Here is a 25,419-nt window from a genome sequence, read left to right as displayed (position 1 = left end):
ATGTGGGTGCTCCACGGCCTCTTGAAACATCCCCTTCCTCTTTGGGACAACTCTGAAGCTGTTAGAAAATTCTTCCTGACATCAGGGCTGTATTTGTTTCTGCAAATTCCACCTGTGCTCCTGGTTTTGGTCTTTGAGGGGAAAAAAAACCCCTTTGTAGTCCACCATTTACAGCTCTCCAAATACTCAAACAGTGGTATCATGTTCTACCTTAGTCTTATCTTCTCCAAACTAAACATCCAACATTTCCTGACCTATTTATCTAACCTATAGACCTTGGGTGCTGCCATTTATCCAGGTGCTAGGTTTTCTGGGAATTCCCATAGGCTTACAGCTGAATTTTCTTTTATATATTGTCTCCCCCAGCTAGAACATGAGGTTCTTGAGAATGGCCTTAAATTTTGTCTATTAGTCTCCCTAGTGCTTAGCACTGAGCTTGGCAGATAAAAAACATCTAACTTGTATTTTTTCGTTCACAAATGCCACTCCCTTTATCAAAAAAATGTTCATTGTCCTTCCCTCTCCTGGTTGGTCAGCCAATCCTTATATGATATGAAGTCAGTAAATCAAAAAGCTTTTGTGAAACATCTATTATGTGCCAGGCACTCAGCTAGGCAGGAGGAATTCATAAAGACAAAAATGAAACAGCCCCTGTCCTTACAGAATTTACCTTCTATCACAGAAGACAACACATTCATATAAAAGTACAATGAATGTAAACAGGTATGATCCCTTTCTCCCATCCCCTGCTCCCCCATGATTTGTGGGATCTTGGGCTACTTTCAGTAAAGCCATGAGTGTTTTGGTTCAGCGCTGAAGTACTCAGCTCTTCCAGATGAAATAGAAAATCCAGAGTGGTCCCTTGGCCCTTCCCCTCCTCCCTCTATCCCCATGAAAATGTAGTAATTACAGTCATTTTAAAGGAAGAGGAAAACCTCTCTTCAATGTAGGTTTGTCTCTTGGATCCTGGACCTCATCTCTACTGCATATTGAGGACCTTTCTACTCCCCTTTTTGGGACACCTTAGATTCAAGAGAAGCCACAACTTCCAAGTGATTCTACTGAGGGCTCAGAGTTAGGGGTATAAAGAGCCAAAAAGTTCGAGACAAAGACCTTGACACTTCTCTTTAGAGGCCAGGATCCCCTAGAATTGAACCAGGTCAGTATAAGTAGGTCTAAAAGCTCAGGACCCCTTTTATTAGAAATGGTTAAGGACCCCAGCCTCCCTGGGGTACAGCAATGGTTCTATGTCACTATGTGAGTATATACAAAATCAATACAACATGATGGGGGGGATGTAACAACAATGTTACTTGCAGCTGCTGTGGGGGTGTAAGACCAATAACACCAGCACACAGGAGGGCTGCTAGCACAGGTTCTGTGATCTGCTTTTCTAAAGGAAAGCAGCTCAAAAGGGATCAATAATCTTACTTTAATCAAACACATATATCATTTACATAGTTCAGGGGGAAAAGTCAGCACCCTGAAATTCAGAGAAAATACCAACAGAAATTACAATAGCATAAAGACCAACAGACAGGGTTTCTAACCATCTGACCATTACATACATACATAGCTACCAGAGAGAGAAGGGCCAACCTCTGGGTTTTCAAAGCCAGGGGGCTCCTTAATGGCTACCCTGAGTCTCATCTGACAACATCACTCAAACACACTTCCCATGAGTAAGCCCCAAAGCAAAAATGCTGGCCTCGGAGTACATAGACACCTCTTCAGGGTCAGAGGGCAGGCATCACAACTCTCATGACCCACTGCCTAATTACAAAGTAACAAAAGGTGTGGACCTTCCTGGAAAACAAACCTCCCCTAATCAAGCTTCTCTTGTTGGGCTCCATGTGAGGTCTCTTAATGGATGGGAAAGATCTTCATCTCCAATTTACATTACAGGGGACACTAAACCTGAAGGCCTTTCACAATTGTGGATGCTCTCCAATTTACAGCAGTGAATACAGTATTCCAGGTGAGGTCTGATCAGGGCAGAGAAGGGAGGGACTCCTTATTTCTGCAAGTTATTCCTCTCAATGCCATCCAAGATCAAATTAACTGACTTGACTTAACCTAAAAGACAGTGCTGACTCACTTTGAGCTTTTACAGCCCACTAGAACCTCCAGATCTTTTCCAGACTTCTAAATATGCCTCCCCATATTTTGTGAAGTTGATTTTTATGCCTAACTATAAGACTTTACATTTATCTTTTTAATTCGACCTTATTAGGTGCAGTCTCATGTACCTTTTAAGATCCCAGTTGTCATTCAGAATCACAGAATTGAGGAGTTGGAAGAAACCTTAGGTGGCAACCAGTCCATATACCCCAAAGGAATCACTGCTGCACTCTCCAAAGTGGTAACAGAATCTCTGCTTGGTGTTGAGGAACACTGAGATGGGGAACCCACCACCTCTCCAGTGTGTGTGCAACCCTTCCCACCCAGAGTCATCTGAGAACTTTATGAGTATGCCATCTAAATACCATTTTCTAAGGCTGACAAAAATTTTAAAGAAAGGACAAAGTACTCTCAGGGACACTCCAATGAAGACTTCCATCCACACTGGCATCAATACGTTAAAGACTACTCTTTGAATCTGTTTGTTGTCGGTAAGTCACATATGATTCTTTCTGAGTGCTTTTTGGGTTTTCTTGGAAGAAATACTGCAATGGTTTTCCATGTCATTTTCCAGTTCATTTTACTGATGAGAAAACTGAGGCAAATAGAGTTAAGTGACTTGCCCAAGGTCACACAGGTCTTCCTGACTCCAGGCCAGCCACTTTATCTATTGTGCCACCTAGCTGTCCTTTTCTATCTGTACATCCATCCAATTCTATAGCCATCTAGTCAATGCTGGATCCAGCTCCTATCAGCTTGTAAGAGCCCATTGTTAAATGTTCAGAATGAGCATTTACACCTTGAAAATCAGGACATGCTACAAATCTGGGCTTAGTTTGTTATTTTATTATCTAGAATAGTGATGGAGAAAATGCTAATAATAATGTCTGGAAAACGTAATGTGTGTCATGTTTTACCCTTCAGAGAGCTAGCTGGTAAGCCATTTACTAGCAAACTCATACATCTAGGCCATATCTCTCCATCATTTCGGCAAGAATACCTTATCAAAAGCCCTGCTAGAATATAGTATGAGATAATGTCTAGAAAGCACTTAGTTTCGTGTCTGGCACATATTAGGCCCTTAATAATTCCCTTGAACACTGTACCTAAATTATTTCCCCAATATACCAGCTTAGACAGTTTCTGACATCTGCCCTGTAAAATAAATCAGTAAACATTAAAAAAAAAAAGAGAGAGAAATGGAATAAGATTAGTTTGGGATGATCTATTTTTTTTTTTAAGCAATCAGGGTTAAGTAACTTGATCAAGGTTATACGGCCAGTTATTTCTGGGTGTGGTGCTAAGTATCTGAGCCCAGATTTGATCCCCAGGTCATCCCGACACTGGAGCCGGTGCTCAGACTCGCTGAGCAATCTGGCCGCCCCAGGGATGACCTATTCTTGACAAGGCCGCTAGGTGGCATAGCCGCCAGGCCTGCAGTCAGGAAGACCAAGTTCAACTATGACCTCAGACACTAACTGTGTGACTCTGGGCAAGTCACTTAACCTATTTGTCTCAGTTTCCTTATTTGTAAAATGAGCTGGAGAAGGAAATGGCAAACCACACCAGCATCTCTGCCAAGAAAACCCCAAATGGGGTCACAGAGGTTCAGACATGACTGAAATGACCAAACAACAAATTCCTGACAAAGTCATGTTGCCCTTTGTAATCACAACTTCTCATTCTAGCTCTTTGCCAACCAGCTGTTTTGATGATTCAGTCTAGAATTTTCCAAGGATTTAGGTCAACATCACTAGCTGAGCGTTGTCAGACTTCTCTTTTTTATCAGGACAGTTTTTTTTTTTCCAGTCTTATGGTTTCTCTCTTTATTTCCATGATCTTTCAAATATTAACAATGGCTTAGTAACCATATCTGCCCATTTTCATCCAGTCCAGGTGGCTTCTTATCTTCTTATTGATCCCCAGTATCACTTCCCTGTTAACCATTTTTGTTTTGTTGTGCCCAGAACAAAGGTCATTCTTCTTGGTGGAGAAAACAGAAGCAAAACAAAAATTAAGCAATTATGCCTTCTGCTGTCAGTTTATTGTTCCATCCACTGCAGCCAGAAGACCTTTCCTTATCCCTTCAATTCTCACTTTTTGGAGGGGGGAGAAGAGGTTCCTTAGCTTCTCTTGCCTGCCTTGGCTCATTCTGAGGCTTAGCACCCAACACTTTTTCAGAACAGGGCCATGATTCATTCACTATTACTGGGCCTTACTTCCATCTTCTATGTACTTCTCTATTAAATTTGATTATTCGATTCCCCATGCATTCACATTCATCTCTTTAAACAAATACCATTTTCTCTCCTAATTGGAATTATTTCCCTTTGTATCATCAGTTTCATTCATTCTACCATCCCTTATGCTCTGACTTCCTATGTAGAAGTTCAGTGTGTGGAATCTAACCCATTCTTCTTCTGAAACCTGAAATCTAGGATGCAAGATTTCCCATCATTTCTACCCCTAACCACAGTTCCTCCCTGTTGGTGAGAATGAGATCCAGAGAAGAATTTTCCCTTGTTGATTTCTTCATGTTTTGAAGGATAAAATTATCATTAAGGCAAGTAAAAGAGTTATTAGCTATTCTGATTTTGGCAGACAACTCCAGCAGATGTCTGGATAATTAAATCCCCCATCACTCCTATATCATGCTTCAATGCCAGACTTGTGATCTGTTTCCTAAACTAATTTCCTTTTTCAATCAACCAACCAGCTTTTATTAAGTATCTGCTCTGTGCTAGGCACTGTACTAAGTGACAGGTGGTCTGTAGTATACTTCAGTGACAAAACTGCTTGTTTCTATCTCCATTAACCTTTACCCATATGCTTGACTATGCATCTCTCCTATGGTTGCTGAAGGTTCTCACATGAAGTATCTTTTTAATATACAATGCAACACCACCGACCCTGCTCCAAAAGTCTCAACAACAGTTACGGGGTCAGATTTTTCTTTAACTAGGAACTGCAGTTTCTCTTGTTGCTTTGGGAGTAAACTTGAGCATTTCCATAGATATATAGAAATTCAGGGTAAATTAAATTTTGTTTAAAAGAAATTTTACTACTGTTTCCTTTTCTAGGTTTTGCTTGCAAGAATTTCTGAGTGATTTAACTTCCGTTCTTCATTATAATTCCTTTCTATGGTATCTAGCTCAGGGGTTCACAGAGACAGCCTTACCCTCTGCCCACCCCCATCTTTTCAAATTTGTTGATCAGAACTATGATACCTGTCAAACCTACTCCTACCAGCCTTTGTTAGTTAGGTTTGCTTCGTCTCTGGCCAGGAATCTGTCACTCCTCCCTCCGTTCTAAATTCTGGTACAGAAGCCAACATCCTATCTTGGGCACCACCTTCTTGGCCAGCTGTTCACTCCCCAAACTAATCTCAGACAATCTATGTTCCGGCCACACTGACCTGCTAGACATTTCCTCTCTGTGACATTCTCTCCTCCATCTTTATGCCTTGGGGCTAACAGTTCAAAGGCAGTCCTTGCCCCTTTACTCCTTCCTCCCTTAAGTCTCAACTGGAAAAACAAAACATTTTTTTTTTCAAAATCTGAACTGACAACCAACTTAAGTATACTGCATGTATTGGTAAGTATACTAGTTCATTCTTGTACTTTTGTCTTACTCTGCTTTCAAATAGTTTTATACTTTCTTACATTGTTTTTATGTGTATTTATCAAAGAGATCAGGGGAGATCCGCCTAGGACAGGAGTTGACTCTGTTGTTCAGTGTGTGTCGCCGTCGCCACCGCTTGACGATGCAGATCTTTGTGAAGACCTTGACTGGTAAGACCATCACCCTTGAAGTTGAACCCAGTGATACCATTGAGAATGTCAAGGCAAAGATCCAGGACAAAGAAGGCATCCCCCCAGACCAGCAGAGGGTGATCTTTGCCGGAAAGCAGCTGGAAGATGGGCACACCCTGTCTGACTACAACATCCAGAAAGAATCCACCCTGCACTTGGTCCTGTGCTCGAGGGGAGGTGTCTAAATTCCCTCAAGTTTCTTTCAAGCTTTTGAGTAATTTCACTGCACTTTTCTTTCAATAAAGTTGTTGCATTCCCCCCCAAAAAATAAATAAAAATAAAGAGATCAGGGAAATGATTACTTCTAATTATCATTAAGATTCCATGTTTTCAAATGACTAACACACATAAGGTATCACTCCCTAGTTGTTTGGACAAAGAAGCAGGATGGCGCCTGTACTAAAGACAAGCACTGAAAAATTTTTTTATATTTTTTTGCACAAATTTAGGAGAATGATAAAAATCAATGTACTTCCACCTTTTTACACTGTGGCACCTGTAATGTCGCTGTGTAACCTCAGGCATTACTTCAATGCTAACCTTATTCTCATCCTTCGTAAAAAAAAAAAAAATTCTCAGATTAGCGATGGTTACTATCTTTACAGTGACTTAGCAGAATCTGAATGGAGTCATTAGTTGGTGGGAAAAAATGGGGTAGAAATTTACGAGTTGTTAGCTTAGTCATTTTCCCGAGTCAGGTATCTATAAAAATTCGCCACCTTACTAAGGTGTCATTCAAAAACCCAGTTCAAAGGCCAAACCCTCCATAAAGTCGTCCTACCTCATGAAAGGGATCTCTCCTAAAATTTCTCAGAGCATGCTCCCCCATTCACTCTCCCTTATCTGAGGGTGAGACCCTTGTGATCAAAATCTGTGTTGGTTCTGTCTTCGTGTCTCCATTACCTAAACGTGGCCTTCTTGTTGTAGACACGAAATGCATCATTTAACACAATGAATTAAGTATAAAATAGGGAACTTGCCATCTTTATCCTCAATAGGTCTTCTCTATGTGTCTGCAGATATTAGCTAGTTATCTTTCTACTTTCAAACCATCCACTTCCTATTCACTCCTTTCTCCCAAAACAGATTCTACCTTTTTAGTCACTTATGAAAGTCTGGGCATCCTACATACTCTTTTTAACATGGATTTATATTTTTGTATGTCATAAACCTCTTAGGCATGTGGTGAAGCCCACAGGCCCCTTCAAAGAATAATGTTTTGAATGAAGTACAAAAGATTACCAAAGAAACGAAAAGTTAGTGAAAATAAAGGTATTATTTTCCCCCCATTTAAATTCAGATACACACTGCACTCTAAATTTACCCAAGGAACCACTGCTTTAAAGCTAATTGGGTTGGTTTGAGGACTACTCTTTGGTTGTTGGACAAGATTCAGGTAGTTGGGTTGGGGGAGGCACTAATAATACTAAATTTCCCAAGTTTTTATGCTGTTTAGTTTAATTGTGTGTGTGTGTGTATTCTATCTCTCTATGTATCTGTGTCTATACACACATACATATGTATATAAAACATACGTATGCACGCAGACATACACATGTATTATGCATGTCTCAGCTTTGCTAAAATAGCGCTATATAAATGTTAGCTATTATTATCATTGGCTTGTTCTGCTGGAAATGTTTCTATACTTACAGTGCTATTTTCCACTTCATAGCAAATCATTTTATTAGAGCCCTGGATCTGAATCCCATATGTCAGGGGATACAGGTGCCCATCCCCGCTTGACCAGGAACTATCTATATGGCCATGGTCAATCCCTTCACCAATCTGGGCTTCAGTTTTCTCCTATGTAAAATTAAGAGATGGGATTGCCTTTAAGGTCCCTTTCTAGCACTCAGCAGTGGTGCTCTGAACAAACTACCTCCCATTTCTGATTTACGTGTATTTACACATAACTATTTCTCAGACCACTCCTAGGTCAGCCTCGTCACAACTGGTAAAACAAGAGAATCGAATGATTCAGGATCAGTTTGAACATTCTATGATCCTCTGGCCTGGCCTACGGTGGAAGAGCAGGCCCCTTGGGTTACTTTCTTTGACAAGTTTTAGATCTCAATCCGTAGCCCCCAGCTTGGCTTGTGCTGATCCTCAAAGTGTCTCTGCCTTCTGGTGTGTCAGCTTCAGTCACAAGCGACTTCCTTTAGAAGAGCTTGACAGCCCAGGCCTCCCCACGCTCCTCTTCTGCCTGAGTCTCCCCCATTAACCGCCTTTGCCTTCGAGGGGTCCTCATTATCGTCCTCCCAAGAACATTCTGCTCCACATCATCTCCAAGGTCATTTTAGTCAGAACCATTCGACACCTTTAATAAAGATTCCCCACTAGCCTAAGGAGCCAGTGTACATCTTCCAACTCATATTCTGTGTATTCTAAGAAAGTCCCCAATGTCACTTTTCTTTCCAGTCGACGAATCCAAATGGCGAGAACCAATAGCATCTGTTTCCTCGGAAGTCACCAGTCTCCTCAAAGGAGCCCCCGGCACAATCTGGGCAGCAGCAGTGCCAACATCCCGAGGGAGGTGTCCGGCTGCCTTCACTGCTGAGCGGGGCCGAGCAGCACCTTGTACACTCTTCTCTCTTGTTCCCAACAGCGTATCCGTCAGGCTGCAACGGTGTTTGGCGTCGTTTCTACTCCACAGTCACATCTGACGTAGAACATGAGTACGTAGTGCCTTTGTATTTGAGCACCTTGGCCCCTCTTCCACTCAGGATAGCTGATGTAAAGGAATCGAACTCAGTTCCACAATAAAAAACAAAAGTGGTTAAAAGAAAAAAAAAGATTCCAAGTCAATTGGAATTCTGCCTCAAAAACTACATTGGTTTTCTTCTTACTCCTCAAATATCCTCTCCAGTTCTAAATCTGATCCCATGAACCCCCGCCCATCTCTGCAGCCTATTTTATCAGCTTGTTTTTTTTAAAGCATTTAGATAATTATGTTTGGATATAGTTAGTTTCCTACAAAGGACATTATTCTATGCATTTAAAAACATTATTCTGAAAGGGGTGCCGAGGTTTAATCAGAATGCCAAGAGGGGTCTGTGACACAAAAAATTAGGAACGCTGCAACTAGTCAAGCTCCCTCTACCTTGCGTGAATTAGGATGACATTAATGCCCTATAGGAGAGACTCACATTCATCAAGGCGGCTTCAGGCTGAGCTGCAGACTTAGGACCAAGTACAAAGGGACGCATTTCTGGTAACTTCTAAGCCACACTATCGTCCTTATTTTGAAAGCTATTCTTGGGCTATTGCCCCCTCTAGTAATATCATAAACTTGGTGCTGCATAATTTTTAAACAAGAACAGATATAACTTTTATTGACAATAAATATTTTACAGCAAGATGTAAAATAGAATCTTTTCAGCCCAAAGGACTAGGAAGTGACAACCCACCACACACAATTTTGAAAGTCTCTTTTCCTTAAATCCTGTCTTCTATTTTGCCTCCAAGAAAATCCGTGGTATAGAAAGGCAGCCATGTATTTGTCCTCTCTGAACCCTTCCTAGAATTTAGACCTGCAAGCTTTTCTAAGTTTTTGCTATTTCCACAAAGGGAAAGTAGCAAAAGCTGTACTCCACATAACCTCTGTGAAAACATGTGAAACGAGGCATAAAACCCTAATGAATAGCAGTCTCTCTGTCCACTTGATGGCATGAATCCTTCGGTAGCCAGTGTAGGAGCTGTGCTCAGCAGGGCAGGCAGCTATCTCCTAATCCTCACTGAATCTGAAAGACTGAACTTGAAAGTTGCTGACTGGCCATAACCCAGGTAATTAAAAGCAAGTTTGGGGACTTTGGTGAAGCATGGCATGAAAGAGAAAGGGGATTAAAAAGACCCCTGTGTACAACCCTACCCAAATCACCAGCAGGACTCTGCCTTAATGGCTGGTGCAGAAAGAAAGGTTTGGCTTTGATTTCTGGAAAGGAAGCACTGGGCTGACCTGCGGTAGATGCTGATCTGGGTTCAATACATGATGGAAAAACTGCCAAAGAAACATGATGTGAAATAAAAGTGATCTTTGTGCTATACAGAGTGTGATCCCTCCCTCATTTCACATAGGAGTCAACCACAGACACAATAATGAAGGAAAAAAAGTTTATTCTATTGTCATCTTAGAAAAGATTTGTTTTATTAAAAAAAAACACACTATGAAACCTAATTTACACATTTTCTCCACCATTGTGGTACATAATTAAAGACATTTGCACATGGTAAACATATGTAGTTATATTGCAAAGCCCTTTGGAGGAAAATCTTCTTTGAGTATCATGGGCGAATTAGTTGAGACCTGATGCTTTGCCCACAAAGGGCTTCTAATGCAGAAAGGATATGCCAAGACTTCATAGTAACTGGGTAACAGGATTGAAAGTAAAGGGCCTCTGGCAAATCCGAGACTCCTAAAACAAATATCTGGTTTTCTCCTTTTGAGGTACAGCTTTCCATTTCTGCTCTGGGGCTCAAGAGAGAGCCAGACGCCGATGCAGTCACCACAAGCTGGTGATTCCTGATATGCAGCAGCATATTCAAAGCACCAATAGTCTATCCAACAGACCCAGGTCAAGTGCTGCTGGCTTATTGGCAAGAGAGGAAAAGCGTTCTTTTTGCATTAAGGTTTACAATCATGTCTTTATCTTTTCCCACAGAAACAGAGAAATAAATCCAATTTGAATCATTTTCAGATGAGAAGAAACTGTTTCCCTTTCAATACCAGTTATCTTAAATAATCCACTATGCTTTCTTTCATTTGAAAGGTCTCTTACAACACCAATAATTTACTAAAACTCAGGCAGTATTTTTGCAAAAAAACATCCTAGAGTGAGATGTTTTAGTTTTTTTTGGTAAACTATATTTTATCTGGAGAACACTTTAAACTTGTTCTATATATCTGGGAAACCCTTTTTAAAAATACCTGTAAAAAAATGAGAACAAAATTCCAAACGTGGATATCTCCCAAAAACAATTTGGGAACAATTGGTTGAAATGGCATCGGGGAAGAATACTGAACACATCTGGCCACTGGCTGGCCCACCAGATAGAAACCGTGTGCTTTCTGGACACTGTGAACTCTATCTATCCATCCCATCTGCTGAAGGAACCAGTGCTTTTCAGCAGGTTTTACCAGATGCTTGAATGTCTGCATAGAGACTGCCATGGCCGATCAGAACCGCAGGCAGAGCTCTCACAGTGAGGTCCTGTATATGAGCATATACGTGAGTTTTTGTGCGGAGTTTCTTTTTCTATATGTTCACTTGAAAGGAGCCTATGGGAGAGATAAGCAAAAAGAAATAAATGCTTCTTGTCAGCTGATTGATTTAGCAGTCACATAAGCCTTCCTTTGATGTCCAGGGTCAATGAAATCCTACCACCACCAGGATTTAGGAGTAGATATATTAAAAGAATCTCCCTGTGATCTTTCCTGCAAGGGAAACAGCAATAAAATTTATTACTCAGTCCCAACGAAGGAATTCTTGTAAAAGGTCTCAGTTAAGAGGTAGCTTTGTATTCCTCGACACTTGGCTTTGGGGAAAAAAGAAAGATTCACTGGGGGGCACAGGAAGAGAATGGTGCTAGAGCCCATAACTCTAAGTCTGGGATTGGCAATCCTACTGCTTTGCATTCAAAATACATGTTATGAGCTTGACCATCACATGGGCTACTATAGGACGAAAGAAATTACAGCCATGGTTCCTTTTGGTAGAAACGCAATAGAACACCTGTAAATGACTTTGTGGTTTTTAGAGGATGTAAGCAAGGAGACAAAGAAACCTTGTCTATATAATGCTAGAAAAATCACATTAAGTCAGCCAAATTCAAGTTTTAGGGGCTTATGTACACTTTTTTCACGTTCGTACATCTTGGTGATTCTGCAAACAATATACATAAAAGTATCTCACAGAAGCATTCAGCTGTTGTTTTTCTCCCCCTCGTTCTTTGAACCACTAGCGTTTTCCATCGAGTTGCTGCAGTAGGTGTTTGGGGCTGTCTTCACCCTGGTCAGCATCTGGGCCCTTTACAAAAGGGCTGTTGTCTTTTTTGCTCTCGGGCTCGACTCCTGTTCCTGCTGAACTGAGCCAGTGTGTAAAATCAGAACTGTTATCAGCTCAGTAGGCACCGGAGGGCGGGTCCAATCAACAGCTCAGAACAGCAGCCCCCGCTACCCGCTCTCTGGGAGCTCCGCTGGGAACCAGCCAATCACTGGAGAAGATGAGAGAGTGGAGGCTACCAACACAGAGGACATCAAATCTGACGCTGAGCAATCCTCTGAGAAGCGTGAGCACAGCCATGCGCCGTTACACAGCTCCCACTGACCTCCAAGGCCTCTCACAAGAACAGTGCTGGTCATACCCAAGGAGGCTCTGCTTCCACACAAGGCGCATCGGCCTGAGTCTCTAGGATGGACGCAAGCCCAGGTCCTGGCAGGTGATCCTTATGTTCTCTTCGGTCTGTTCCCAGTCTCTTATCCTCATCTTCCATACATGCACATGGCTTTTAATCCTGCATCTCTTAGAAGGTGGCCGCTCAATGAGTGCTGCGACTGGCGCCCGGTCAGGTTCACACTTAACGTTCCCATCTCACCTTCTCTTCAGGTGCAGAACTTAGCCACTGTGAACAAAGAGGAAATCAATGACTGTTCACCAATCAGCTAAGCTCTGCACCTTGTCAGAGAGGTCATCCTCTGAGCATTATTAAAGGCCGGAGGGCATCTTGGATGGTGGCTTCTTTCTCTCCTTTCCAAGTAAGCTCTAGCGCATGGGTATTTTTTCCGCACACCTATGGGCTTTAGCTATGGCTTCTAGAAGAGCAGCCAAGGTCATGGTTGCGTGGTAATCCCTGGCAATGTGATTTTAATCTTAAGTCACAAATCAGCATGCCAGGAACCCAAGCAGCCAGAGCACTCAAGAAACCGCTGTGTCCTCAGGAGTTCACACTTGTACAACAAAGTGTTCGCACTGTCTCATCTTAAGTGCTTGTTAATTTACCAAACAGGTGAGTGGTTTGGGTTGGGTTTTTTGTTTTGCCGGTGGTTAGTCCATGTTCTACAAGGATCTTGCATTGAATTAAAAGAAAAAAGTCAGTTATAAATGCATTATTATGGCTGTGCAACACAAAACAGAGGGCACCGAGAGGGCTGTCACAACCAAACAAATTGACAGGCTTTTAGCGCTTGAAGTATGGTTAGTTTCTCAGACAAACACTTCCAAGGAGGTTGAGTAGTCAGTCCATGTAGCCCTCTTCTAGGTCAGGAAGAAAATTTTTATTATTGGAAACCGAGACAGGTCAGCCCGAGAGAAGGAACACATTTCACCTGAATCCACCCTCCACCAAGTCCCTAATATTATTAGCAATCAACCCCTAATATGACTTCTCATTAAGAAAAAAAATGGGGGAGGGCAGCTAGGTGGCACAGTGAATTGAGCACCAGTCCTGGATTCAGGAGGACCTGAGTTCAAATGTGGCCTCAGCCACCACACACTTACTAGCCGTGTGACCTTGGGCAAATCACTTAACCCCAATTGCCCTGCCTTCCCCCTTCCAAAAGGAAAAAAAAGAAAAAAATGGGCACAGAGGACCCCGGAATTTACTCTGCATCAAGCTGTGGTCAAGAGGCAGGGAAAGCAAGAGAGTGGGAATAAAACAAAGATTATGAAGGAGGAAGGAGCAGATCTGCAAAGGGGAATGCTCCCAGTTATGTCCATAGAACCAAACTCCTTAACAATCTAAGGAGTCAGCACAGTAAGATACGTGTCCGAAAAGCCTGGTCGAGAAACAGAGCAACAGAACGGGTTCCATGTTCAAAGAACTTGAAGAAATATTAATTCTCTGTGCAGTTAAAAAGGGGCAATCTGATTAACACTGATTACTAAAGGAAAAACAAAGGGCTTATGCAATTGAGACTTTCTCAACTGCTTCATATATCAAAGTGCTAGATTCTAAGTTACCATCCCTACTACACCGAGCAAAATGAAGTCATGATTATTACCTATTACCAATGAGCCCGTTTCCATGCTAAAAGGACAATCATTCAGAATTAACTTATATTCTTGGCCTCTCTCACATAAATAAGCTGTTAAAACAATCCCCAGAAAGCTCAACAACCTGAGCGTGCCTGAAAGAGGAAGCAACTGGGAAGGTTTGGGGTTGTTTTCTTAAAAACAAGCCATAACAGACATGTGCTAAACTTAAGAAGGCTGAATTTTGATCCCACGAATTGGAGTTAAAAAAATAAAACAAAAAACCACACACACACACAAATTCCCTCCACAACCCAACAAGATGAGCAGACTGTCAAGATGTGTTATATCATTAAGCAAAAATGTCAAGTATGTTGGGCTGGGAAGGACTCTCATACCAAGCCTGATCAGTTATGTGCTGAGCATGCTGGTGCAAAGGTGCTTTCACAACTTAAAAGGTGAAAACATTTTCATGTAAAAAATCCCAAGATTCCAGGGTGCAGGAAGTAATGCACGTCTATGTGAGAAAAAAAAAATCTTAATTATATGTGGTAGTTTTTTGTATTTAGGTTCTCATTCCTCCTCCACAGCATGACTCCTATGCTTTTCTCTGGTCATTTAGCTCTAAATATAGCCGGAAGCAAGCTTTAAATATAAAAGCCGCCTCCCAGGAAAACCCAATCCTCGAGCTTTACCCAACTACCAAAGACTGAAAGAGATGGTTAAACATCTGCTTACAGGCATCCTCGGCCACGCACACCCCGCCCTGACTCCGGAACCACCTAGCAGCTTGACCAATAAAATAAATAAAATAAAGAAAAGACCAAGGGTGTCAGTGGCTCAGGAGACAGCACCCCCCCCCCCCCCCTCCTCTTGGCTTTCTTCCAGCAAGCTGGGTGGTGGTTTTATGTTTGTACCAAACAAGGAGAGAAGGAGGGGAGATAATCACCTCTCAGAATAACATCTCTGCCACCACCGTGGCGGGTGATTTGTCCATGTGGTCCTTTGTCATCTCAAAACACTTGTGGGCAAGTTGCTGCAGTTTTGCATCCTCGCTCACCATTAATTCCCCATAGAGATACACACCCATAGCCTGTGAAGGGAAACAGCACAAGACAATTACTAAAAAACTGAGGATATTATGAAACACACACACACACACCCCGTCTATATTTATAAATACATGCATATAACACGTGTATATCTGTGTGTGGGACTAGAGGCCCAATATACAAACGACCCAAATGAAAAACCTGCAGCAATTCTAGAGATGGAAAAACACATACATGTGGAAAAAACACATTTGTCTTATGGTCCTACTAAAACCCACTGGCTTTAATGCTTTTCTTCCCTGCTCTTGTCTTCGAGAAATGATCAATTAATCTAAGTTGTCTTTCAGTCACTGGAACTTGGGGGTATAATCAGCTGTTAGGCTCCTAGTTCTAGAGGAATAGCTTTTTTTTTTTAAATAAAGAGATAGGCAGGACTTTAGAGATGATCACCATTCAATCCACTCGCCTTAGAGATAAAATGAAGGCCGGAGAGCGCCCAAAGTCACCTAAGAACTAGCAAGAACCTAACACATGCTACTTCTGAATAGAAGATATTGGGTTCTTGCTTTTCATGACTCGGATCAATGCCTCCGTTGAGAGGAACATACACGCACATACTCATGGAGTTTTTCAAAAAGACTCTCTGTTGGTCCTTTCTGATTCATAGCAGAGACCAAGACTTCAGATGTATTTCAGCCAGTTCACACACAAGCTAATTCTTGCGAGCTATAACATACGAGAGAAATGACAGATTTCCATCCAGTGCATAACGATGCTAACATGACATCATGTGGGAGCCAGTGCCAGGGAGAAGAATCAAGATGCAATTAGGAAAGATGCATTTTGGTTCCTCACAGCATGATGGCTTTCCACGTAAGCGTCCAAAACAGGGCTGCAAACACTGGCTTTTCTGTTGCAACAAACATGCTGAAAACAGTCACATTTGCATTTTTCCCAGACTTTAAGTCAATTATGATCCGGACAAGCTAAGAACCACTTTAATTTCACATGCAATCTTAGTCCAAGGCTCATTTATGCCACAGATTGCACCCTGCTGGAGCAAATTAAAAGGATCTAAAAGACAGTAGTGGGATAAAAACTTAGTAGTTATAATTTCCAAAAATTCTTTCTCTTAAAAAAAAGTTTTAAAATGTTCCTCTTTATTTGGTTAAAAAATCATTCTTCTAAATATACAACAGTTCAACTTCTTTTTCAGTGCAGATCTTACGGACAGAATCGTTTCCTTCTCCTGTTCTCCTGGTATTTCCACTGTATTTACAGCCACCTCCTTCTTACTCCAGCAGGGCACATGTGACATTGCACAATGGTCAGAAGTTGTATGGTGCTCTTTGTGAGGATAACTGGTCTTTGTTCTCTGCTTGCCCCCAAACACTCCGAATGCTATCAAAAGTCTTCTTGTTTTAGTCTCCACTTTTAAAATGGATACATTCTGTCTCACTCCTTAGTGCCTGCCATCTCATTCAAAAGCTACATTCCACTCCAGGCCCGATGCACATCAGGGAAGCAAAAGTTTACATCACTGAAAACAGCCATGTTAATCACAGCAAAACCAGAAATGGTCACTGGAAGTACGGCAGAGCCATCACCTCAAAAGGCAACGAACCCCAAAAGAACATGCACATGTTTATGTGGAGGTGAACAGAACTTTTAGATGGCGGGGACACAGACACATCTGTGAGCACACGTTCCCAGATGCCTGAGGCACGACAGACCTAATGGCCAACGGCTGCTGGTAACCACAAGGTATCTATTCTGGTGTCTTGTGCACGAAGGCCACTAAACAATATTAAGTATAATGATGCTAAAGTCACACACATGGGTGTATATCTATATATAGATACACACATATGTTAATAAGTACAGCAGACAGAGAGACAAATAAAAATCCGTGCAAAAATGCAACAGGTAGATAAACTATTTTAAGTAGTGGTCTTCATTTTGGATAGCTCTTTTGAAAGTCTCTGGGGTGACACAAAAGAGATATCAAAGTAATCCTATATCCCAGTGCTATATTCTTGAGAGGAAGACCTACAAACCTGCCAAATATAACTTGCCTGATCCTCCAGAAGAAATCTCTCGACATCCTCATAGGCTTTAGTGTATTTGTGTTTTATGACAAGCTCACACCAACGATGTCGAACCTAAAAGTACAAGGGAGAGAAACTCTTAGGGAGCAAAATGCTTTTTTAGTCAAGCAGTTTCCAAGATGGAGTGTTTTTAGTACACATATTTTAAACACAAAAGAATTAAAATAAGCATTTGTTACCCAATGAGAAATGAATCAGAATCCTATAAAAAAAATTAGTTAACTAGTAAGTGAAATATCTTATGAAAAGCCTTGGGTAGGGTAGGTACAAGTTTCAGTTTACTGTCTTAAATGCTTGATGGTATTAGTCTAAAATGAAGAAAACCAAAAAGGAAAATGAGCATTTCCAAACAAACACGACTACCTTGTTTAATGTCATATGTTACTGATATTTTTTTTTCCTTCAAACCAGAAACTGATTTTAAAAAATTTTGTATCACAATTCAAGGTGGTGCAGTGCTGCTGACTGTGCATGAACAGTGTGGCAAGAGAAGGGGCTGCCTTACAAATTCCCAAGCAAGGGCACATTACAATACTGGAATTCCCCATTGTTTTATTTCTAACTAGGGAGAAAGCAAACAAAAGCATAAACATTTTGAGTAAAACAGCTCCCTTTACAATGAATAGTGTAAGGTACTTAAAAGAACTAAACTTACATCTTAAAACCTTTTTTCTTTCCCTGAAAAAAAGAGCTATTCTTCAAAATTCTGCAAGCCTAGGTTAGCCAAAAGAAAAATCTAAAATCTACCAACAACAGGAAAAGCTTAACTGCTGCAGACCCTGCCTTCTAAGGAGAAAACAAGAAAGCAGGCTTTTGAGCACTCCAGTCTGTGGCAAGCTTATTTCACTTCAACCTCATGGTTTTGCTGGTTAAACAGCTGGGCTGGGCCCTGCAGGGTCTAACTAGCCATTCTTTATATTTACATGTTTGGAGCTACTTGAATTTAAAGAGAAGGAAAAAAACCCCAAACATGTAGTGCTGTGACTTGAAGTGTCATTTCCCACTGCATCAAAGCTTCCTCAATTATAGTCAATGAGCAGGCTAACGTTTTATATTCCATTATTGGTTCAACATCAGCCCTAAAGGGAAGTAGTTAAGTACATTAAAACCCTACTTACATTCCAGCTTGCTTTTACTGCCTCTGAGAGTGGGAGGCACTTCATAATAATCAGCTTTTTGTGGTAACAGTAAAATGTAAGCAGTTCCAATATTTTTTGGCAGTCCAACCCCAAATTATATTATTATCTACTACTACCTTAGCAAGATCTGCTGTTGAAGGTAAACTTATATACAAACAATTAAGAACGAAGGAAAGGAGAATCTTTCAGAGTTTCATTTTTTTTCCAGGCCTCTCTCCATGGTCCATTTCTTAAACAAGGATGATGATAATGTGGGAAATTCTGTTGCTCTGCATTTTCAGGAAAGGGATGCCATCTTCAGTAGCTTTATTTACACTGATAGAGAAATTTCAGAAGCTCATGTGCATGGACAGTCTCATTATAATCATTTAACAAGGAAGAATGGTTTGGGGAAGCAAGGAATGTGAGTGACATCTTTGTCTTTTAACAAATGGTCTCCTTCTACAGAACTAATCGAAAACAGCTACGGCATACAAAAAGAACAAAGACTCAACTCCTAAAATAAAAGAACAATTTCCACAGGAGCAGCCTGGGTAAGAAGGTACAGCGACCACGTCTGACTGCAGGGAACCTAGAGCCTCTGTCTAACTCCATTCAACCCACACACCTTTCACCTCCTATTCAAGAATCGAGTACCATCTTGCAAAAAAAAAAAAGGTGGGGGGCCTTCTCACAAGGTGTCTATGTATCTAAATACACATATACTGCAGACACAAATCAACTAAATAGAAAAACCTTAATTAATGTTTGTTGATGGATTGATTCAGTATTGTGGCCTACAGCTATTTGAAACAGAAGAAAAGGGTATGAGTCTGAGATCTACTTGGCTTTAACTTGAAAAGAATGAGGACTTTTTGTTTGCTCTCAGTGAATTTCTTTTTATTGCCATGAAGATTCTGACCTTCATCTTCTCCCACTCCTCCTCAGGAACGGCAAGTTCTAAGGAAGACAAAATACCCAGGTGTGGCAACCTTACTGGTACCGATGCAGCAGGTCTCCAACCGTGAAGATTGTCCTTCAATTCTATTTCACTTGGGAAAAACCTCTAGGTTTCCAGAGCAAGTGTGAAATCATTTTCCCTTCTCAGACAACTAAAATGATTTCTACCTGTGGTTAATAAGTCGTCTCACTTATTATTAGGAATTCTGTGCTGTAACTGGGGAAAAGACCCCATACCCCCACCTTAGTTCCCAATGTTACGACAGGAAAGGCAAAAACAAGACCCCTCCATAGAGCTAAAAGTGTTACTATGGACAGGATGTTTAAAAATAAGCCACAAAGATGAGATGTGAACAACTGACGGCCTTTTCCTGTTTGGACACTTCGGCAAAAACCCGAATTGGTCATTGCCCACCACTCCAAATCAGTCAATGTATGACTACAGAACTTTAAAGAATGAAATTCTTGCAAATCACACCCATTTCCCCCAATTTCATTGATAAAATCTGAGATGTTTTCCTCTCTTAAAACAAACCCACTCTCCCCAACCTTCACATATTAAAGAGGAATGGTGCGTGGAGGGAAGGGCGCATGCACTTATTAAGCACCCACTGTGCCCCGAGCACTGTAACAAGGGCTTTATGAATATTACCTCATTTGAGGTAATGTTTGGCAGTGTCTTCAGCAGAGAGGGAGAGAATCTAAAAGAGATAACAGCAGAGGTGGGGGCAGCGACAGCAGCAGCCAGCCAATGAGACAGGAAAATCCTGCTCCCAAACTCCTCCTGCTATTTCTATCTCCCCATTTCCCCGTGGATCTGGGAGACTGACTCCCCTCGTCATTAATTCAGAAACACAAAACCCCTTTTAGAGCCAAGTTCAGGTAACCCGACTTCTTTTCTCAATTTACAAAGTCAGTAAAAAAGTTAAATACTGAGCTTACTTGCATGTTCATTTACCTTCTTCTCTGTCTGCTCTTGGGAAGAGGACAGGGGCTCTATGGCCTATTTCTTTAACATCTCCCAACACAGAAGATGAGCTCCCACTGCTCCTCTCAGGAATTTTTATGCTCTAAAGAGAGCTGGTGGCCCACAAAGCCACGTTCGAGACATTCCTTTACCTGAAGACAACCCACTCCCCCTCCCATTCTAAACGGTCTTCAGCAATGTTGCTTTACCCATCTCGTCTGTGGGGAGGGAGGGACCCTAAAAGCCGAGCTGAACCACAGAGAGTAATAAAGGGAAGTTTCATTCTTTGCTGCTGGCAGTGGGGCTGGCTGCATCATGGGCTTCATTCAGTGACTCCCATGATCTAGACACGGGCACACAGACCTTTGTTATGCACATGTCCAGCCTCTGACAGAAAGTTACATGGCAAGGAGCGGAAGAGAACTGATTTTTAAAAGTGAGAATTCAAGTTTGTATTCATTTGTCCACTCACTGTCAGCTATCTGCAAGGGCAATGGAAAGCGGGGACCCATTTGCAGAGCTAGTAACGAATAACTTAGACGTCTGTGATAGATGCTCCCTGGTTTGAGGGGGAAAATCCCCAACCATTTTCTCTTCCAAACACCATCCTCACAACAGTCTTCCCTCCCTAGCCTAAGTATATTAGAACTTTGTTGATTATGAAATCTGGTAAACATGTTGTTTACCAGAGTCATTAAAAAAAAAACTACTACCAAAATTTCTGAAGTTAGCTACAAAATTTATACCTGAAATGATCTAGTAAGACAGCAGGCATAAAAAGGAGGTAAGGAAAGGAAGGAAGAGTTAAGAGATGAGATGAGAGAAAAAGAACAATGGAGGGAGAATGGCAGAAATGAGAGGAAAAGGGAAAAGAAAAGGGGAAAAATGTACAAGCTAAGGATGAGTGAAGTCTCTGAAGCCCCCAGACTTCCCACTCCTCTGACTGACCCTTCCTCTCAAAGAATAAGCTACAACAACGATGATGATGATGCCTCAGTTTAGAGAATCTTTTATATGCTCTGCCCATTCACATCTACTTTCTCCTTCCATCTGCACATCCCTATGAAGTTAAGTGCAGGTATCATCTCGGTGTCAGAGAACGGAAGCCAAGCGCCTGAACGGCTCAAGGACTTACACACTTTCCTGTAGCTAATTTGTAGGAGGCGGGAGAGGGTTACTACCACCCCTCTGGATTCTTGGTAGGGTTTTCCTCACCAATACAAGAATGGCCTTACATTTAGAATAATGCAGCCTAAGATTAAGATTTTATTTGACATCAGCCTAACTATTTCCAGCGGTACTTAAAACCTATTTTGTTCTTCAGGAATGCCATGGGGCTGATTTGTTGTGTGAAGTCTGGGTTCAGGCAAAGGGCCGCACTTGAGGACCTAGAGGGCCACATGTGGCCTGGAAGCCACAGGTTGGCCAACCCAGGTATGGGGGAACTTAAGGGAGGTAGCCAAGTCGGAGAACACATCGCAACACTTCATGTGGTCACCTAAGTTACCAAATCATTGTGTGTGTGTGGTGTTTGTGGTATGCGTATATGTGTGTGTGTGTGTGTGTGTGTGCATGCATCACTTTGGATTTGTTACTTAAATTAAAAAAAACCCAGGCCTCCCATTTGCTTGTGTATTTATAAGTGTTAGTAGCACTCGCTGTTTCTGAGCCAAATCTTGGAGTAAAACACTGTAGTTCAGTCTTGAATGATGGGTGGGATCGAAGCTCTGTGTACCTACTATTCAGTCCAAGAAAAATAAGTTTGCTTTTCAAAGCTCTCTATTCATAAATTATGGGAATCCGTAATGTGTAGTCATCAGCGCACAGGGGGTATTTTTAATATATAAATTCTATTTCCATGGATGGAGATTTTTGGAGTAAGATTTTCCAGGTTGTTGGATCATTTAAGAACAAAGCCCTGGGGAACATGGGAGCGCACATCCTCTGATGGGCGGTGGCCTCTTCTTACGGCTCCAAATCCCAGAAAAAGCACTGGAAAAACAAACAAAACACAAGGAGGAACGGGATCACCATTCAACCAAAATGGGGGAAACTAGAGGGCTGGGTTTTTGGTTTTTTAAAAGAGCTGAGTCTAAACCTGCACTTCGTACATACAACACAGGAAACTAACTGGATTAGTCACTATAAATTTAAAAACTGTCTCATCTATGGGGAGAGGACATTAAAAAAACACAACACAACACAACAAAACAACAAAAAACACGGGACATGGTAAGAGTGACAACCGCAGTCAGGAAGAACTTGGTCCAAATCCTGCCTCAGATACGCTTAGTTAACTATGTGATTGGGAGGAAGTTAACGTCCTCAGCCTCAGTTTCCTCGTCTGTAAAATGCAGAGATCAATAGCGGTTATGGAATAGAGCTGTCATAAGGATCAATTACTTTGAAAGCTGTGTATCAATGGCAGCTGCTATCAGTAGTGGCATATAAAGGTTACATGATTCGGTTGAACAAAAATAGTTTCTAAAATTAAAAGAAAAGAAGTAGACTGAGAAGAAATAGTTGAAGGAACTGATAATATTTTTACACAAGACTAAGGTCAAAGGACATAAAGAAATTTACAGGGGTGGCTAGGTGGTGCAATGAATACAGCACCAGCCCTGGAGTCAGGAGGACCTGAATTCAAATCTGGCCTCAGACAATTAACACTTACTAGCCCTGTGATCTTGGGCAAGTCACTTAACCCCAACTGCCCTCCCCTCTCCCCTCCAAAAAGAAAAAAAAGAAATTTACAGAGAAGGCCACTTAAAAAGACTAAGTTAATTCAAGCAACTAAGAAATCTAAATATTATCATGTTAACATATTATGCACAAGGTACTGTGACACATGCTGGGGGATACAAGGACAAAACCCAGAACAGTCCCTGTCCTTGAGAGGCTTACATTCAACTGTGAGGCTACAACTTGTCCTCTAGTAAGTGACTAAAAAGTCAGTTCTGAGGGAGAAAATGCTGAGGGGGATGAGGGTGGGAGTGGGGGGTGAAGACTGGAGAAGGGCTCCCCAGGAGCTGGCAGGTGAACTGAGCTCTGACAGAAGATGGCGAAGGCCGAGGTGGACAAGAAGAGGCGGGTGCCACGTGCAAACACAGAGACAGCCATGGGAGAAAGATTATCACGCATGGGAAGGAGCCAGGAGCCTGACAGAGTGCCAAGGGGAGAATATCATCAAAAAAGAACAAAGAAGCAGGTAGGAGATATTGTAGAGGGTTTTCAAAGCTAGGTTGAGTGATTGTGAGTTTTATTCTGGAGTCAGAGGGGAGCCAATATCTGAGGAGGAGAGAGAGGGAAAGGGGACAAAGATCTGTGGTTTAGGATCAAAAACCAGAGTGTGCACGCAATGAGACCAGCCTGGCCACTGCACCAGCTCAAGTGACAAGCGACTGGGCCCTGAAAGACAGCAGAGGGTGAGTAACTAAGTAGGTGACTGATAACATTGTGTAGTTATTTTGAACAAGACTTGGAGACCAATTTGATGGTCAAGAAAGGACCCAGATATGGAGTAAGGACCAAGTACTTGAGCTTGCTTTCCTTCGTTTTCCTTGTGCCTTTGGAGTGTGGAGGGTTTTTTGGGGGGGGTGGAGCAAGGGGTAGATCTGTGTCTCCTGGAACTGGGATCCTGCTTGGGAGATGACCCTGAGACTTGTGTTAGTCCCAGAGGGTGGGCCCTGAGTCTTTCCAAAGGTACTTAGGAGCACCCTTGGCCAGGATGACAGCTGAGCCCACAGCTTCAGGCTACAGTGGTTACAGTCAAGAAACGAGGCAGCAACCAACAAAGCGGCTGAGGGCAGTCACCAGCCCAGCACACTGAGGACTGCAAGGCCACGGTCAGTGGACCAGCCAGGGGACATCAGGCTCCTTGCAGCATGAAGCAGGGCCTGTGCTACAGAGTTCGGCTCCGGACCACCCCGCTGTACGCTATCGGCCGGCATCGCCACCATCTGTCCAGCTTTGGGTCTGCTAACAGCCCGGCCCAGGGTGCCCTAGGCTGTGGTGGAAAGAAGGAGAGGCCAGGCCATGTGAGCAGCAGGAGTCCAGGTACCACTTGCTGAAGGAGATCTCTGCTACGAGCCCAGAACCCTCCATTTCTTGACTTGGCAGCTGTATTCTGCCATTACTGCTGATTGGGGTGGGGGGAGAGGTATCCCTCTGCTCCCTCCTTGCTGCATTTTTCAGAAGCACAAGGGAAAAAGATGGCGGGCAAGCTTGTGAGGCTCTTCCTTGATGGGGGCTCCCTTCTTGGCTGCGTCAGAATTTAGCTAGCTAAGTTTTCAGTCTGGGCTGATCTCAACCACTTGTTAGCTGCCTTTGTCCAAAGGTCGATGCCCTATTGATGCCAGCTAACCTTTACTAAATGCCTCTATGTGCCAGGCCCTGCACTAAGCACTTTACAAATACAACCCTGGGTAGTAGGCACTGTTATTATCTCCATTTTATAGCAGAGAAAACTGAGGCAGGCAGAGGTTGTGACTTGCCCAGGGTCACACAGCTAGGAAGTGTCTGAGGTTGGATCTGAATTTGGATCTCTTGACTCCAGACCCAGTGCTCGGTCCATTGTACTGCCATATGCCCCTACTACAAAGATGTAAGGGAAGCTCCAAGTCTGAAGGGAGCAGCCTTACACCTTGTTGCCTGTTATCTGCCCCTTACCGCCTATAATTCAGTTAAGTGAATGGGGCAGGGGGGGGGAGGGGGGGAGGAGAGAGGGAGCTCTTTTTTTTTTCCCAGCGATAACCCCAGCTATAATTGTTTCATCCTTTAAAAAGCCTGGGGGTTTGGTTGATAATATGTACTTTGTTCTGCATATTTACTTGAATTACTGTTTGTTGATAGTTATTAGGTTTGTAATATATTTTAATCTTAAAAAAAGCAAATCAGCATGCTTCTCATTCCTTTAATGGAACTTTTGGGATAGGGAGAACAAAAGGTGTGAAGAAGGAGAGAAAGTCCTTGTACAATGCAGCCCCCCCACCCCCAGTTAAGAACCAAACGCTATAAACATGATTGGATCACATCTATCCAGTCAGTGCTTGGTGAGCCATGTGAATGGAAGGGAATGTAAAACCCTGAATAATCCAGCCAGCTGCTTCAGGACTGTGGCTATTTCCCACAGCCACCAGGACACGCTGCCCCAAGGACTGCTCCTTCACTTCCCTCCGGCCTCCCCCAGACCTCCCCCCGCATGGTCTCCTGCATCCCATGGAAGCAGCACGTGGGCATGAGGACTAACTTTAACAGAGATTCCAAATCACTCACCTGGCCCAAGTGCTCCAAGATCACAACCCACTTAGAA

At 42.4% G+C, this 25,419-nt stretch overlaps 1 protein-coding gene across 8 annotated transcripts in view; it reads right to left on the bottom strand.

Moving 5' to 3' along the window:
- AOPEP (aminopeptidase O (putative)) overlaps positions 1-25,419 on the bottom strand; it is a 567,977-nt gene that overhangs the window by 11,042 nt on the left and 531,516 nt on the right. For 4 of the 8 annotated variants that reach the window (XM_069087988.1, XM_069087987.1, XM_069087999.1 and 1 more), the window contains 3 exons: positions 17,013-17,117; positions 14,853-14,996; positions 5,857-11,211 (listed from right to left, as the gene is read on the bottom strand). In XM_069087988.1, the coding sequence (XP_068944089.1) occupies positions 14,856-14,996; positions 17,013-17,117 (246 nt within the window). In that variant the 3' untranslated portion in view covers positions 5,857-11,211; positions 14,853-14,855. Of the gene's footprint in view, positions 1-5,856; positions 11,368-14,852; positions 14,997-17,012; positions 17,118-17,491; positions 22,101-25,419 lie in introns of those variants that run through there. The other 4 variants (XM_069087990.1, XM_069087992.1, XM_069087991.1 and 1 more) reach the window with 4 other exon arrangements.

The sequence above is a fragment of the Petaurus breviceps genome, unplaced genomic scaffold (assembly GCF_028583685.1).
Source record: "Petaurus breviceps papuanus isolate PSGF00001 unplaced genomic scaffold, PetGlider_PUasm1.0 183, whole genome shotgun sequence".
NCBI lineage: Eukaryota > Metazoa > Chordata > Mammalia > Diprotodontia > Petauridae > Petaurus > Petaurus breviceps.
Note: the sequence above shows the minus strand (reverse complement) of the source record. Positions and strands in the feature narration are given on the sequence as shown.